The following is an 11,425-nucleotide window of genomic DNA, read 5'->3' as shown; positions in this document are numbered from 1 at the left end:
CAGGGCTTAAAGCCCTATGGAAAGAATGTGTGGGGGTGGGGGTTCTATCTATCATCATCTGCAAGCAGCAGTACTTAAAGGGCATCCCCAGGTTGATTTCAGTTTTTGGTTGGGTTTGTGACCCTTGAGCACCCGCTCCCCCCCTACACTTTAAACACTGAGTGCAGCTGAGCTGTGATAGATTGTGACCTTGTTAGGTCTCATAAACTAAGCAGAGTGGGGCCAGCTCTGTACTTGGGTGGGAGACCTGTAAAGACAATGAGAAGCTGCAGGGAGTCACCTGCCTCCCCCTCTGGGTAATAGAAGTATTTGTTCAGGATGAATTAACAGAAGTCAGATGAATCTTGGAGCCTGGATTAGGCAGTGATTTTGAGCCCAGACGATCTACTTTTTGCTGATCCTCATCTTGGACATCCCCAGACCAGTGCTCTTTGCCATGCCCTGAAACGCTTTCTAGGTCTGCTCAAACCAAATCTAAGTCTCTCCTTCATGGCATTGCAGAGCACTATTGCTCAGCTACCAGGGATAATCCCCTTGCTAGGTGGCTTGTCTAAGATCACGTGTGGTCACCAATGGAAATAGCTAACCGGTTCCATTCAAGGCTTTGCTCAAAGGGTTGACGTTGGCTGCCTACTTTCTGTTAGAATCCCAATTCCAAATAATGAATTTTGGGGTTTGCTGGCCATGCTGAATTTTAAAAAACAAACATTTGTTTGGGTGGACCTGAAAAAAAAATTGTTGATTTTTTGGTGAATCAAAAAGTAAAAGAAAATACATTTTGGGTCAAATGAAATATTTAGTTCTACAGGAAACTGTTTTCTCTAGATTTTGAGTTTTGTTGTTGTTTTGTTTTGTTTTGTTTTTACGTTTCTGTATTTTTAAAATAAATTGAAGGACATTTTGAAATGAAAAGTCATTTTGACACAAAAAATTAAAACTTTTCATTTTGAAAGTATTCCAGGGTTGGAATAAGTCAAAACATTTCAGCTTTCCCAGATATTTTGTTTTTTCGATCAAAACAATTCAGTGAAACCAACACATATTTGTGACATTTTTGGTGTCCCCAAATTTGTATATTTCACCAAAAACAATTTTGGCCAAAAATTTTCACCCAGCTCTAGCTGTGAACTCTGTCACTTGAGACATTTAAACCTGGACTGGACACAGCATGGGAAACCGTACTGTAGAGAGCAGCCCTGGATTGGCTGAGGGGGCTGGAGGAATGGGATAGCTGGTGCTTGTATTGTGACACTTCCTTCAGGGACCCAAGGTTTTCAGGCTCCTTGCCACTACCTGCGCTCAGTGTGAGAAAGTCTTGTCTGTGCCCGCAACTTGAAACCACTAGCTTCCAGTAGCACAAGCACTGCCTTCCTGCCCTTAGTAGGTCTTGCTTTCTCGGTACAGATTACCAATAGGCACATACCTTCCCCCTGAGTTCTTGGAATGGCCTCTGGCACGCCCAGCCCATGTTCCACTGCACATTTACAGAACTCTGAGAGCTGCTACTCCCTAAAGGAAAAGCACACACCAGCTTGCAAGATTCAGCTCAGGATCACCACTCAGCTCAACACACAGAACTTCAATATATACATATCGTGAAAACAGGAATAAATTTATTATCCAAACAGAGATTCAAGGACAGAAAATGAGGATATTGCAAAGCATATGGAACAAAATATATAAACCAAAATCATAACATGCTTTCTAGAGCCGACACTTACCTAACAAGGCATTCCGCTATCTCCTATGAGATAGCTTACCTCACATCCTTTTCTCAGCATTTTCAACCAGTTTAGCTGAAATCCTTTCTCATAAAATCAATCCTACTGGCAGTCCTCACAGATTGAAGCAATAACTGGAGGTTCATCTGCACACCAGATATAGTTTCAAAAATTCATTACCTTACTCCTAAACAAGATAACCCCTGTTGGCTTATTTTTTTCCTGAAGCCCCTGCAATCTGTTGATTAGAATTTTGCTCAGACTGTAAATGGGTGTCCTTTGGGAACCACACAATACTCAGTTTGCACGTGGTGAGCCAGAGTGACATACACATCTCTGTATTGCATGACAGAGGTATGTGGATCACCTGGTGGCCTGCCTTAACTCACAGTCCTAGAGAACATAATTTTTACTATATATCCATAACTATTCAAATGTTTTCCATACATGCATCTTGCAATGATTATGATGATCAATATGACACAGGCTTTCATTAGAGACCTTACATAACCCCTTTTGATGAACCCAGGAGCTTCCTGTACCCCTATGTACCCTGGGGCCATCTACCAGTTGGCATCAAGGGGTCCTTGGGTCACATGTCCCATCTCTCAATACTATGTTCTTTGATTAATGCACATGCCAATGCAAAATCAGACACAGCTTTGGCTCTGAGAAGCCCCCACCCCAGCTCCCTGTGCTCCCTGCCCCCCACAGAGCCAAAATACAAGTTTGCTCCCTAAGGCCAGCCCTGCCCTTTCCCTTGCGCCAAGGCTCTTTCCTGCTCATTTTCAGCAGGACTAAGCAGGCCGCTTGCACGCAACCAGACTCAGCACAGCCTCAAAATCTGAAAATGCGCTTTCGGAACAGTTTGGAGTCACCTCAATACACTGTACGTCATACCCGGCCTCTCTCAGGGCTTCCTCCACCGACTCCCACTCCAGGTAGAGGCAGGAGAACCTGCGCTGGCCTACTATGTAGTAGGTTTCTTTCAGGACTGTCACCATCACCAAGTGACCCCCTGGCTTTAACAGAGAACTGATGTTCTTCAGTGCTGCACGATAGCTGTTCAGGTCTTTGCAAGCAGCTTCCAAGCACAGTGTGGAGAGCAGGCAGTCGGCCTGGGGCAGAGACACAGGGGCCAAGATGTTGGACTGGGACACATCACATTTCAGAACCTGCTTGACTTTCTTTCTCAACTTCTCTTCCTTCTCAGCCCACTTTTCCCTGCAAGAAATGTTATATTGTGTACCATTGCATGATTATCAGTCTGTCCATCAGATCTCAGCAGGGTGATGTTCAATGGAATCAAAAGGCAGCACATTTAAAACTAATAAGAGGGGACATTTTTTCAACACAACATGCAATTAACCAGTGGAACTCATTGTCACAAGACACCACTGAGGCCAAGAATTAGACAAAAGGATAATAGCCAGTTACATTACAGTAGGGATTAACCATAACTGAGCCCTGGAAGGGCTATAAACCCTCCTGCTTCAGGGCATAAGCCAACCCCGACTAGCTGGAGTTAGGAGGAAACTTTCCCTGGGTGCTAGGCATTTCACAATTGTCAAACTGCAGAGCAATGCAGCAAGAAAAGACATTGGTGTGATTCTCCATTCCTACTGATCCAGGAGCATGGGGAGCTTTGGACAGCTCAGCATTTTCTCTTTGCATCAACACCTTCTGTGCCTCTGATCTATGCAGGGAAGAAGAAGGTTCCAGTGGTTAGCATGCTAATCTAGAACCCAGGAGATCTGCATTCAGTTCTGTGCTCTGCCACAGATCCTTCTGCGTGGCCTTGAATAAGTCGCATAGTCTCGCTGTGCCTCAGTTCCCTCTCTGGATAATGGGGGTAACGTCACAAGGGTGTTGAGAGTCAATGCATTAATAAAAATAGAGAATCTCTCAGTCACTCTGGCAATGGGGCTGTATGAGTTCCCAGATAAATAGAGACTCTTGCCTCTAATCTGCAGCCCTTCTTCCCCCAACCCCCTGCCATTCCAGTCCTGGGCTGCATCCTTCAACAGCTCTGCCTGAATCGCTCCCCTGCTGTTTCAGTCCTGGGCTCTGCCCACCCCTCCAGCTTTGCCAATGCCCTCTATCCAGACCAGCATTCCCTGACCCTTGATCTGCCAGTCCTGCCCCCTTTAACCCCATGCTGCCAATGCATCTCATCTCTGAACAGCAGGTCCTTTGCCTGGCATGCTATTTCAGTTCTACCCAGCTCTCTGCTGGTGCCCTTCACTCCTTCCTGACCCAAAGCCTCCACCCTTTGCTATTCCAGTTCTGCTCCCCCTACACACAGATACACAGCTCTGCTGATGCCCCTCGGTCCTAACCTACAGCACCCCTTGCTCTTCCAGCCTGGCACTTCTCCTGAACTGAGACTGCCACTGGTGTGGATTTCAATTAAAGTCAAGTAGCTAAAACTATTCACCGCCCTCTGAAAACATAAGGTCTGATGTACTTGGAAATATTTGGTCCGAGCTTTCTGTGGATGTTTAGCTCTGGAGAGAGATTAGATAGCAAGTCTCTGAAACACAAAGCCCCACAGCAGACTGAAACACCATCTCTGCCACACACAGAGACAGCTGCTCTGTCTAGATACAACTGTTGTTTTATTATTTATCAGTTGTACCATGGCCCTTTGCAGACCCATATATTAACAAGAGCCCTGTTCCAAGGACCTTACTCTCCAGACTAACTAGAATTTTTTATTCTAGACAAGCTCTCAACAAGGTCCCATGAGAGGCCCCTGCTGGCCCAGAGTGGAATTTTACAGACATTTACATGCTATTGGGAAATACAGTTTGTGTGGTTTTCCAGGTTTCAGTGTCCTGTTTAAACCATAACCCCACAGGAAACTAAAAAGCGAGAGGCATCCACGTTCTCTGCACTGGCCAAGTAGCAGGTTACAATGACTGAACCATATTCAACCAGAGTGGAAAAAGAGCGAATTGAGAGAAGCAGGAGTGGGATCAGTGTTTGTACAGCTGCACTTACACAGTTGGCAGTAACTACTTGCACGCCACTGAATGAATGTCCTGGGAGGGGTAATGCCCAGAACTACAAACCTGGAAATTACCAAGTAAGGAGAAACTGTGGCATGGCACAGCAAAGGTAATGTATATAGAAACCTGATTACCAGAACTAGGGAATTTAGTAAAGGTCTGTGTCCTGGTTGTTCATTTCAATATGACTTTGGATTCAGGTTTCAATCCCTCCACATATGCTTTTGAAAGACATACACTGAGTTCTTGCCATCTATGGTGGGAGCAGTGGTCATGTAGTCAAAACAAAGACCCGTGTTTTAGTTCTCACTCTGCCACTGACTTCCTGTGTAATCTTGGGCATGTTACTTCCCTTCTCTGTACCTTAGTCTCCCCATCTTTAAAATGGAGATAAAAATGCTTCCTTATCTGTCTATGCAATGTAGTTGTAGCCATGTTGATCACAAGATATTAGAGATACAAGGTGGGTGAGGTAATATCTTTTATTGGACCAACTTCCATCCAATAACTTGATCCAATAAAAAAAATGTACCTTACCTACTTTGTCCCCTTATCTGTCTGCCTAGGTATTTATGCTATGCCCATCACCCTGGTATTTCACCTTCCAGAGTTGTTATGAAGCTAAATTCACGTATGTTTTTAAAACTCACAGTCAACCTCTGGAACTCGTTACCAGGGGATATTGTGAAGGCCAAAAGTATAGCTGGATTCAAATAGCATTAAGTAAGTTCATGGAGGATAGGTCCATCAATGGTTATTGGCCAAGATGGTCAGGGACACAATCCCATCCTCTGATGTCCCTAAGCCTCTGACTGCCAGATGCTGGGACCGGACAAAAGGGAATGGATCACTTGACAATTGCCCTGTTCTGTTCATTCCCTTTGAAGAATCTGGCATTGGCCACTGTTGGAAGACAGGATACTAGGCTATATGACCATTGGTCTGACCTGATTTGACCATTCTAATGTTCTTATGAGATGGAAGGTGACTGAGAACTGCAAAGTATTAGTACATATTAGAATAGTTATTTCAGTACAATAGTGTGAAATTTAGATGGTAAGCTCTCTGGGGCAGGGACCTTCTTTTTGCTGTATTTTTGTATAGCACCTAACACAAAGGGGTCCTCGTCCATGGCTATGCAGGGATGCTGGAACAATTTTTATAGTGGGAGTGCTGACAGCCATTGAACCAAATTGTAAACCCTGTATATAATGCAATCAACTTCAAGTCAGGGGGTACTGCAGCATCCCCAGCCCCCTTACTTCCAGCACCTATGTGTGTAACACATCATGTTACCTATAAAAGTCTCCCTAAGGTGGATCCTTTTGAAATAGAGGGGTTTCAACATGAAATTTTGTCCTGAGAATTACTATTAAGGTCATCAATCATGAAAGGAAAAATGACAAATTCTATGCACAAAGAAAATGTATGCTCTAAATTTTCAAAAGTGACTAGTGATTCTGGGAGACTCTTTTTGGGTGTCCAACTTGAGCTACCTTAAAGGGAGCCTGATTGTCACATGGGAAGTGCTTAGGACATACTAGATTTGGTATGTCTTATAGCATCTCATTTAATGCACCCAAAAAACTAATCATCTGGGAAAATGTGCAGAACTGGTCAGAAAAAATGTCCAAACCAAATGTTGATGGAAAATGATGGGGGAAGTTACATGAAGATGTCCATGGTTTTTTGTTTGTTTTCCAACCAGCTGCAATTAGTTAAAAAAAAACTTAGCTAAGTTTGAGCATACAGGCTTCATCGCTCTGTGAGAGGTATGGGAGGCTTTTCTGATAGCAGCTACAGAGAATGTGTAACAGGATCATTCTTCTGAGTTGTTTTATAATAAAGGCTGAAAAGAGAGGACTGTTATTCTGTTCACAGCACTATTCTAGTCAAAAATTTTACCCAACACAGAGGTAAACCCTAGGCCCTGACCCTAAAACACTTACACACTGCTTCACTTAAGGCAATGTATTATTATTTATTATTTGTATTACTACAATGTAGGGGAGCTGGAACAATTTGTACAGTGGGGGTGCTGAGAGCCATTAACCCAAACTGTAAACCTTGTATGTGATGGAAACCACTTCAATCCAGGGTGTGCTGCAGCACCCCCAGCACCCCTAGTTCCAGCCCCTATGTGGCTATGGCTCATGGGTGCTATGGTAATAAAGATAGCTCATAATAATTATAACTAATAATAATTGTGACACATGACCTATAGGGTTCAGCTGGCAGCTTCCATACATGGCAGTTGGATCCAGGAGAGAGCGCTTCCAGTAGATTCCCATTTCTTGAGCCTCCCCTGCGTCTGTCATATGTCAGCCTTTGGGTGTCCTACTCAGTTTGTCATTGTGTTTTTACATCACACTCTAGTAAGAGGTCCCCTCCCCTGCAGGGGTTCATTTCAGTGACAAGATATGTTTCCTCTGACTGAATCATCAGTAGCCAGGTTTCCCTTCCTTACCTGTCTCCTTCCAGCTCACACACGTATTTCACCACTGGAGTCCAGTCAAATGCTCCTGGCTCATTCTTCAGCCATTTCTCCAGTTCCTGGCGGTTCCAGTCTGTATAGTCCGAAGCGATGATCTCCTTAAAGTTCTCACAGGCAGAAAGGAGCTGATAAATGGTGGGGCCGCTGCCGATGTCAATCAGGGTGTCGCCTTTCAACCTACCTGGTTTGGAACATCGGGGAACAAAGTTATATTGGCGCATTGCACGACCCACAAGACGGAGAAGTTGTACTCAGTGTTGGTTGGGGTTTTTTTGAGGGGGGCTTTTTGTTTGTTTGGTTTTTATTTGCTTCTTTGATGCCTCATGCGAATAGTATGTAGGATGGAACACTCTTCCAGCAACAGCCTCAGCACCTAAGGAGGTGCGTTCTAGTTAGAGCCTTTGCCTAGGACTAATGAAATCTGCCACAGACTCGCCGTGTGACTTTGGTGAGTCACTTAATCTCTCTGAGCCTCAGTCCTTCATGTGTTAAGTGGGAATAACAATCCTGCCTTTGCACATCTTGTCTATTTAGATTATAAACTCTCTGCCTAGGCTGAAGTGGGTTCCTTATTCCCAATTCCTTGTCTGTGGTACCAGCATCCTATCCACTGTTCCCAGTTGTTTATTTAACCTCCAAAATTATTTAAAAATATGTCAATGTAAGATTAATTATTTTTAGAAATTTCATCAACTGTATGTGATTAAATGTGATAAAAATTTAATTGACTAATTACTTAATTATTTATTAATTGAACGACCAAATAAGTGGATTGGCAGTGTAACATGAGGCAGAGCATTGCACAGTAACAAAACTTCAGGTCAGCCAGCGGCATGCCTCAGTTCCTTCAGAAGAGTCTGACAGTGGCAGGGATGTGTCAGTCAGGGTGACCCAAGACTGATTTTGTCATGTTTGGTCTGTCAAAACCCAGCTCCTTACTTCATTCGTAATTGAATAATCAGCTCATTATCTTTCACATTTTATCAATTCAATCACATTGATCAATATATTTTAAATAATTTTGCTCTTTGAATAAGGGTCTAGGGACCATGAATAAGGAACAAACTTCAGTCTCAGAACTCTCTAGGGTAAGGACTTCCTCAGTGCTTGTACAGCGCTCAGCATACCAGGGTCCCGATCTCAGCTGGGGACTCTCTATACCATCACAATAATCATTCTATAGATGCTCATTATCATAGGTGTTCTGATACCATGATCCTCAACATGCTTTAAAAATGTTGCTAGAAAACCAGAGTAGGGAACCAGCAGTGGAAAGGGTAACTCAGAATAGCCTAGTTATAAACTGCTTAGCAGTGAGTCCAGTCACATGCTATGAGATGCCACGGAGAAGTTCTCCAGGGTTTGTAGTAACGTCAGTAACCCCTAGTCCATTTCCAGGTTTAGAATCCAGCTGGCAACATCTGTTATTTTTTATAACACATGGCAGGAAAGAAATCAGATTAATTTATGAAGAGGTGGGATTTTTTTTTAATTCCTGTGATTTAAAGGGTTTAACTGCTTGTATAACAGTGAGGATAGTTCCAGATTGCAACATTGATCATAATAGGATGCAGGGAACCAGGTCACCTGCTCCTTTTAGTAGTTGCAATTTGCAGTCCATCTGAGTCAGTGATTTTAATTCTCATGAGAGTCTTGGGTTGATGACACAGGTGACTCCCTACTCTGGGTCCCCCATCCTGAGTCTGCCATTCCAGCCTTGGGCCTCACCCTCAATTCTGCCAGTGCATCTCATTCTTGAACTGCAACTCCCACTTGCTCTTCCCCTCCTTGGCTCTACCACACACAGCTCTGCTAATGCAGCTCATACGCTTGTTATTCTAATCCCAAACTTCACTATACACAGCGCTGCAGACGCTCTTCAGTCCTGACTCACAGTCCCCACCTTTCTCTGTTCTAGGTCTCCTCCAACCCAGCTCTTCCAATACCCCTCAATCCTGACCCACAGCACCTCCAATGCATTATTCCAGCCCTCGACCTCTCCAGAATTGAGATTGCCACTGATGTATGGATTTTAAAGGGGAAAATCAAGTAGCTAAAACTAGCTGCAACATTTAGAAGATGAAGGGGCTGATTTACTCGTAAATACTTTCAGTGGCTTAGTGTGAGTATGTAGCTCTAGAGACTAGTGTGTGTGACATACAAAACCCCACATCATACTGAAACATCATGGCCTCTACAGCTGCTAATTACAATTAGAAATGCTCTCAATATTATTTATTATGTGCATGCCATGAGTATGAAGACAAGACTCCTGTCCTAAAAGCCTTGCTACCCTTATATAACCTTGTTGTTTCCTGTCACAGATAGCATTATTAAACTAGCATGTGATCACAGGACAGGGGAAAAGCTGAGAACTTCTCGGTCCTAGTGCACTATACCTGCAAGAACTCTATACTCACCTGAAATGAATATCTTAAACAGGCTTCTCAGATTTAATTCCAGAATTTCATTCCCTTGGCAATGACTGGAACCAAAGGAATAGTAGGTCTTCAAATATACTGCAGGGTTAAAATCTTTCTGGTAAGCTTCTCCCCCTGTGAAACTAGCTGGAGATTCCATCTTGCACAAACAACTTCTGCTTTGCATTTGTTCCCAATGGAGGCTGATAGCTCTTCCCGTTGATACTTTAACCCCTCCTTGTACTGGCAAATTTCACTTTCACTTTAGACTGGGAAATTTTTCAGGCTGAGAGATCCCACAGGTTCTGCAAGATTTTCTCAGTCTCCAGAATCAAAAGAAGCAGCAGAAAAGACTATATGGGGAAGAAAGTATGTCTGAGGTAGGGTGACCATATTTTCCCAATGGAAAAATGGGACACTGTGTGGGGCCAGCCTGAGGCCCCCCAGCACGGGGCTAGCCTCAAGTCCCCTGCCACCCACCCGCGTGGGGCTGGCCCAGCCCAAGCTGCTTTCCTCAGCCTTCCCTCCCTTCCACTCAGGGCTGGTATTGCCGCTCTCCCACTTCCACCAGCATGTTCCTCCATGCCCTGCTAGGGGTTGCCCCCCACTTTTTTTGGCCAAACTGAGCATTTTTCCCTTTTGCTGTTGCCAACTGATGATCAGTTGGCAAGAACAAATGGTACAAATGCCCAGTTTGGCCAAAAAAAAGTGGGGACAGTTGGGACAGGGCTTAAAAAAGCAACTGTCCCAGCTAAAACAGGATATATGGTCACCTTAGTCTAAGGCTATGTCTACACTAGCCATGGGATGATGATCTGGTCCTGAGCTCAGATGATCTGGTCCGGTTCTGGTTTGGTCTGGTCCAGATCTGGAGCTCCGTCAAACGCTCCCAGCTCATTCTACAGCCATTTCTGCACCTCCTGGGGGTTCTGCTCCATCTAGTCTCTGGCAATGATCACTTTGAAGGTTTTGCTGGTATCTGGTGGGGCTGGTGCAGATATCAATCAGGGTCTCCCCTTTAATATCATCTGATTTGGAATAAACAATCCCAGCTTCTCGGGACATACAGCAGCAGGAGATGGATGATGAAGTTGGATGGGTAGAGGCTGAGTCTAGCAAGCTTGAGGATTTCTCCTCTACTTTTCTTCCACATATCTATTCAGGGGACACCATCATAGGACCTAATCACATCAGCCACACTATCAGAGGCTCGTTCGCCTGCACATCTACCAATGTGATATATGCCATCATGTGCCAGCAATGCCCCTCTGCCATGTACATTGGTCAAACTGGACAGTCTCTACATAAAAAAATAAATGGACACAAATCAGACGTCAAGAATTATAACATTCAAAAACCAGTTGGAGAACACTTCAATTTCTTTGGTCACTTGATTACAGACCTAAAAGTTGCAATTCTTCAACAAAAAAACTTCAAAAACAGACTCCAGGGAGAGACTGCTGAATTGGAATTAATTTGCAAACTGGATACAATTAATTTAGGCTTGAATAGAGACTGGGAGTGGATGAGTCATTACACAAAGTAAACTATTTCCCCATGTTTATTCCCCCCCTTCACCCCCCACTGTTCCTCAGACATTCATGTCAACTGCTGGAAATGGCCCACCTTGATTATCACTACAAAAGGTCCTCCCCCCCCCCCGATCTCCTGCTGGTAATAGCTCACCTTAAGTGATCACTCTTGTTAGAGTGTGTATGGTAACACCCATTGTTTCATGTTCTCTGTGTATATAAATCTACCCACTGTATTTTCCACTGA

At 44.1% G+C, this 11,425-nt stretch overlaps 1 protein-coding gene across 1 annotated transcript; it reads right to left on the bottom strand.

Moving 5' to 3' along the window:
- Positions 1–1,591: 1,591 nt before the first annotated feature.
- LOC119846658 (nicotinamide N-methyltransferase-like) lies at positions 1,592–9,865 on the bottom strand. The gene is made up of 3 exons (XM_038380634.2): positions 9,647–9,865; positions 7,200–7,407; positions 1,592–2,945 (listed from the first exon to the last, which is right to left on the bottom strand). Exons 1-3 carry the CDS (start codon positions 9,831–9,833, stop codon positions 2,519–2,521), a joined length of 822 nt encoding a protein of 273 aa, XP_038236562.1. The 5' UTR covers positions 9,834–9,865; the 3' UTR covers positions 1,592–2,518.
- Between the last annotated feature and the right edge of the window lie 1,560 nt (positions 9,866–11,425).

Source organism: Dermochelys coriacea, chromosome 22 (assembly GCF_009764565.3).
Source record: "Dermochelys coriacea isolate rDerCor1 chromosome 22, rDerCor1.pri.v4, whole genome shotgun sequence".
Classification (NCBI taxonomy): domain Eukaryota; kingdom Metazoa; phylum Chordata; order Testudines; family Dermochelyidae; genus Dermochelys; species Dermochelys coriacea.
This window is presented reverse-complemented; position numbering and strand designations above follow the sequence as displayed.

What these genes read in the sequence shown, in the direction of transcription:
- LOC119846658 (XM_038380634.2), bottom strand. Translation starts at nt 9,833, where the DNA reads ATGCAAAGCAGAAGTTGTTTGTGCAAGATGGAATCTCCAGCTAGTTTC. An exon ending in GTTTAAGATATTCATTTCAG is followed by an intron (nt 7,408 to 9,646) that starts GTGAGTATAGAG and finishes GTTCCAAACCAG; the next exon opens with GTAGGTTGAAAGGCGACACC. An exon ending in TGTGAGCTGGAAGGAGACAG is followed by an intron (nt 2,946 to 7,199) that starts GTAAGGAAGGGA and finishes CATTTCTTGCAG; the next exon opens with GGAAAAGTGGGCTGAGAAGG.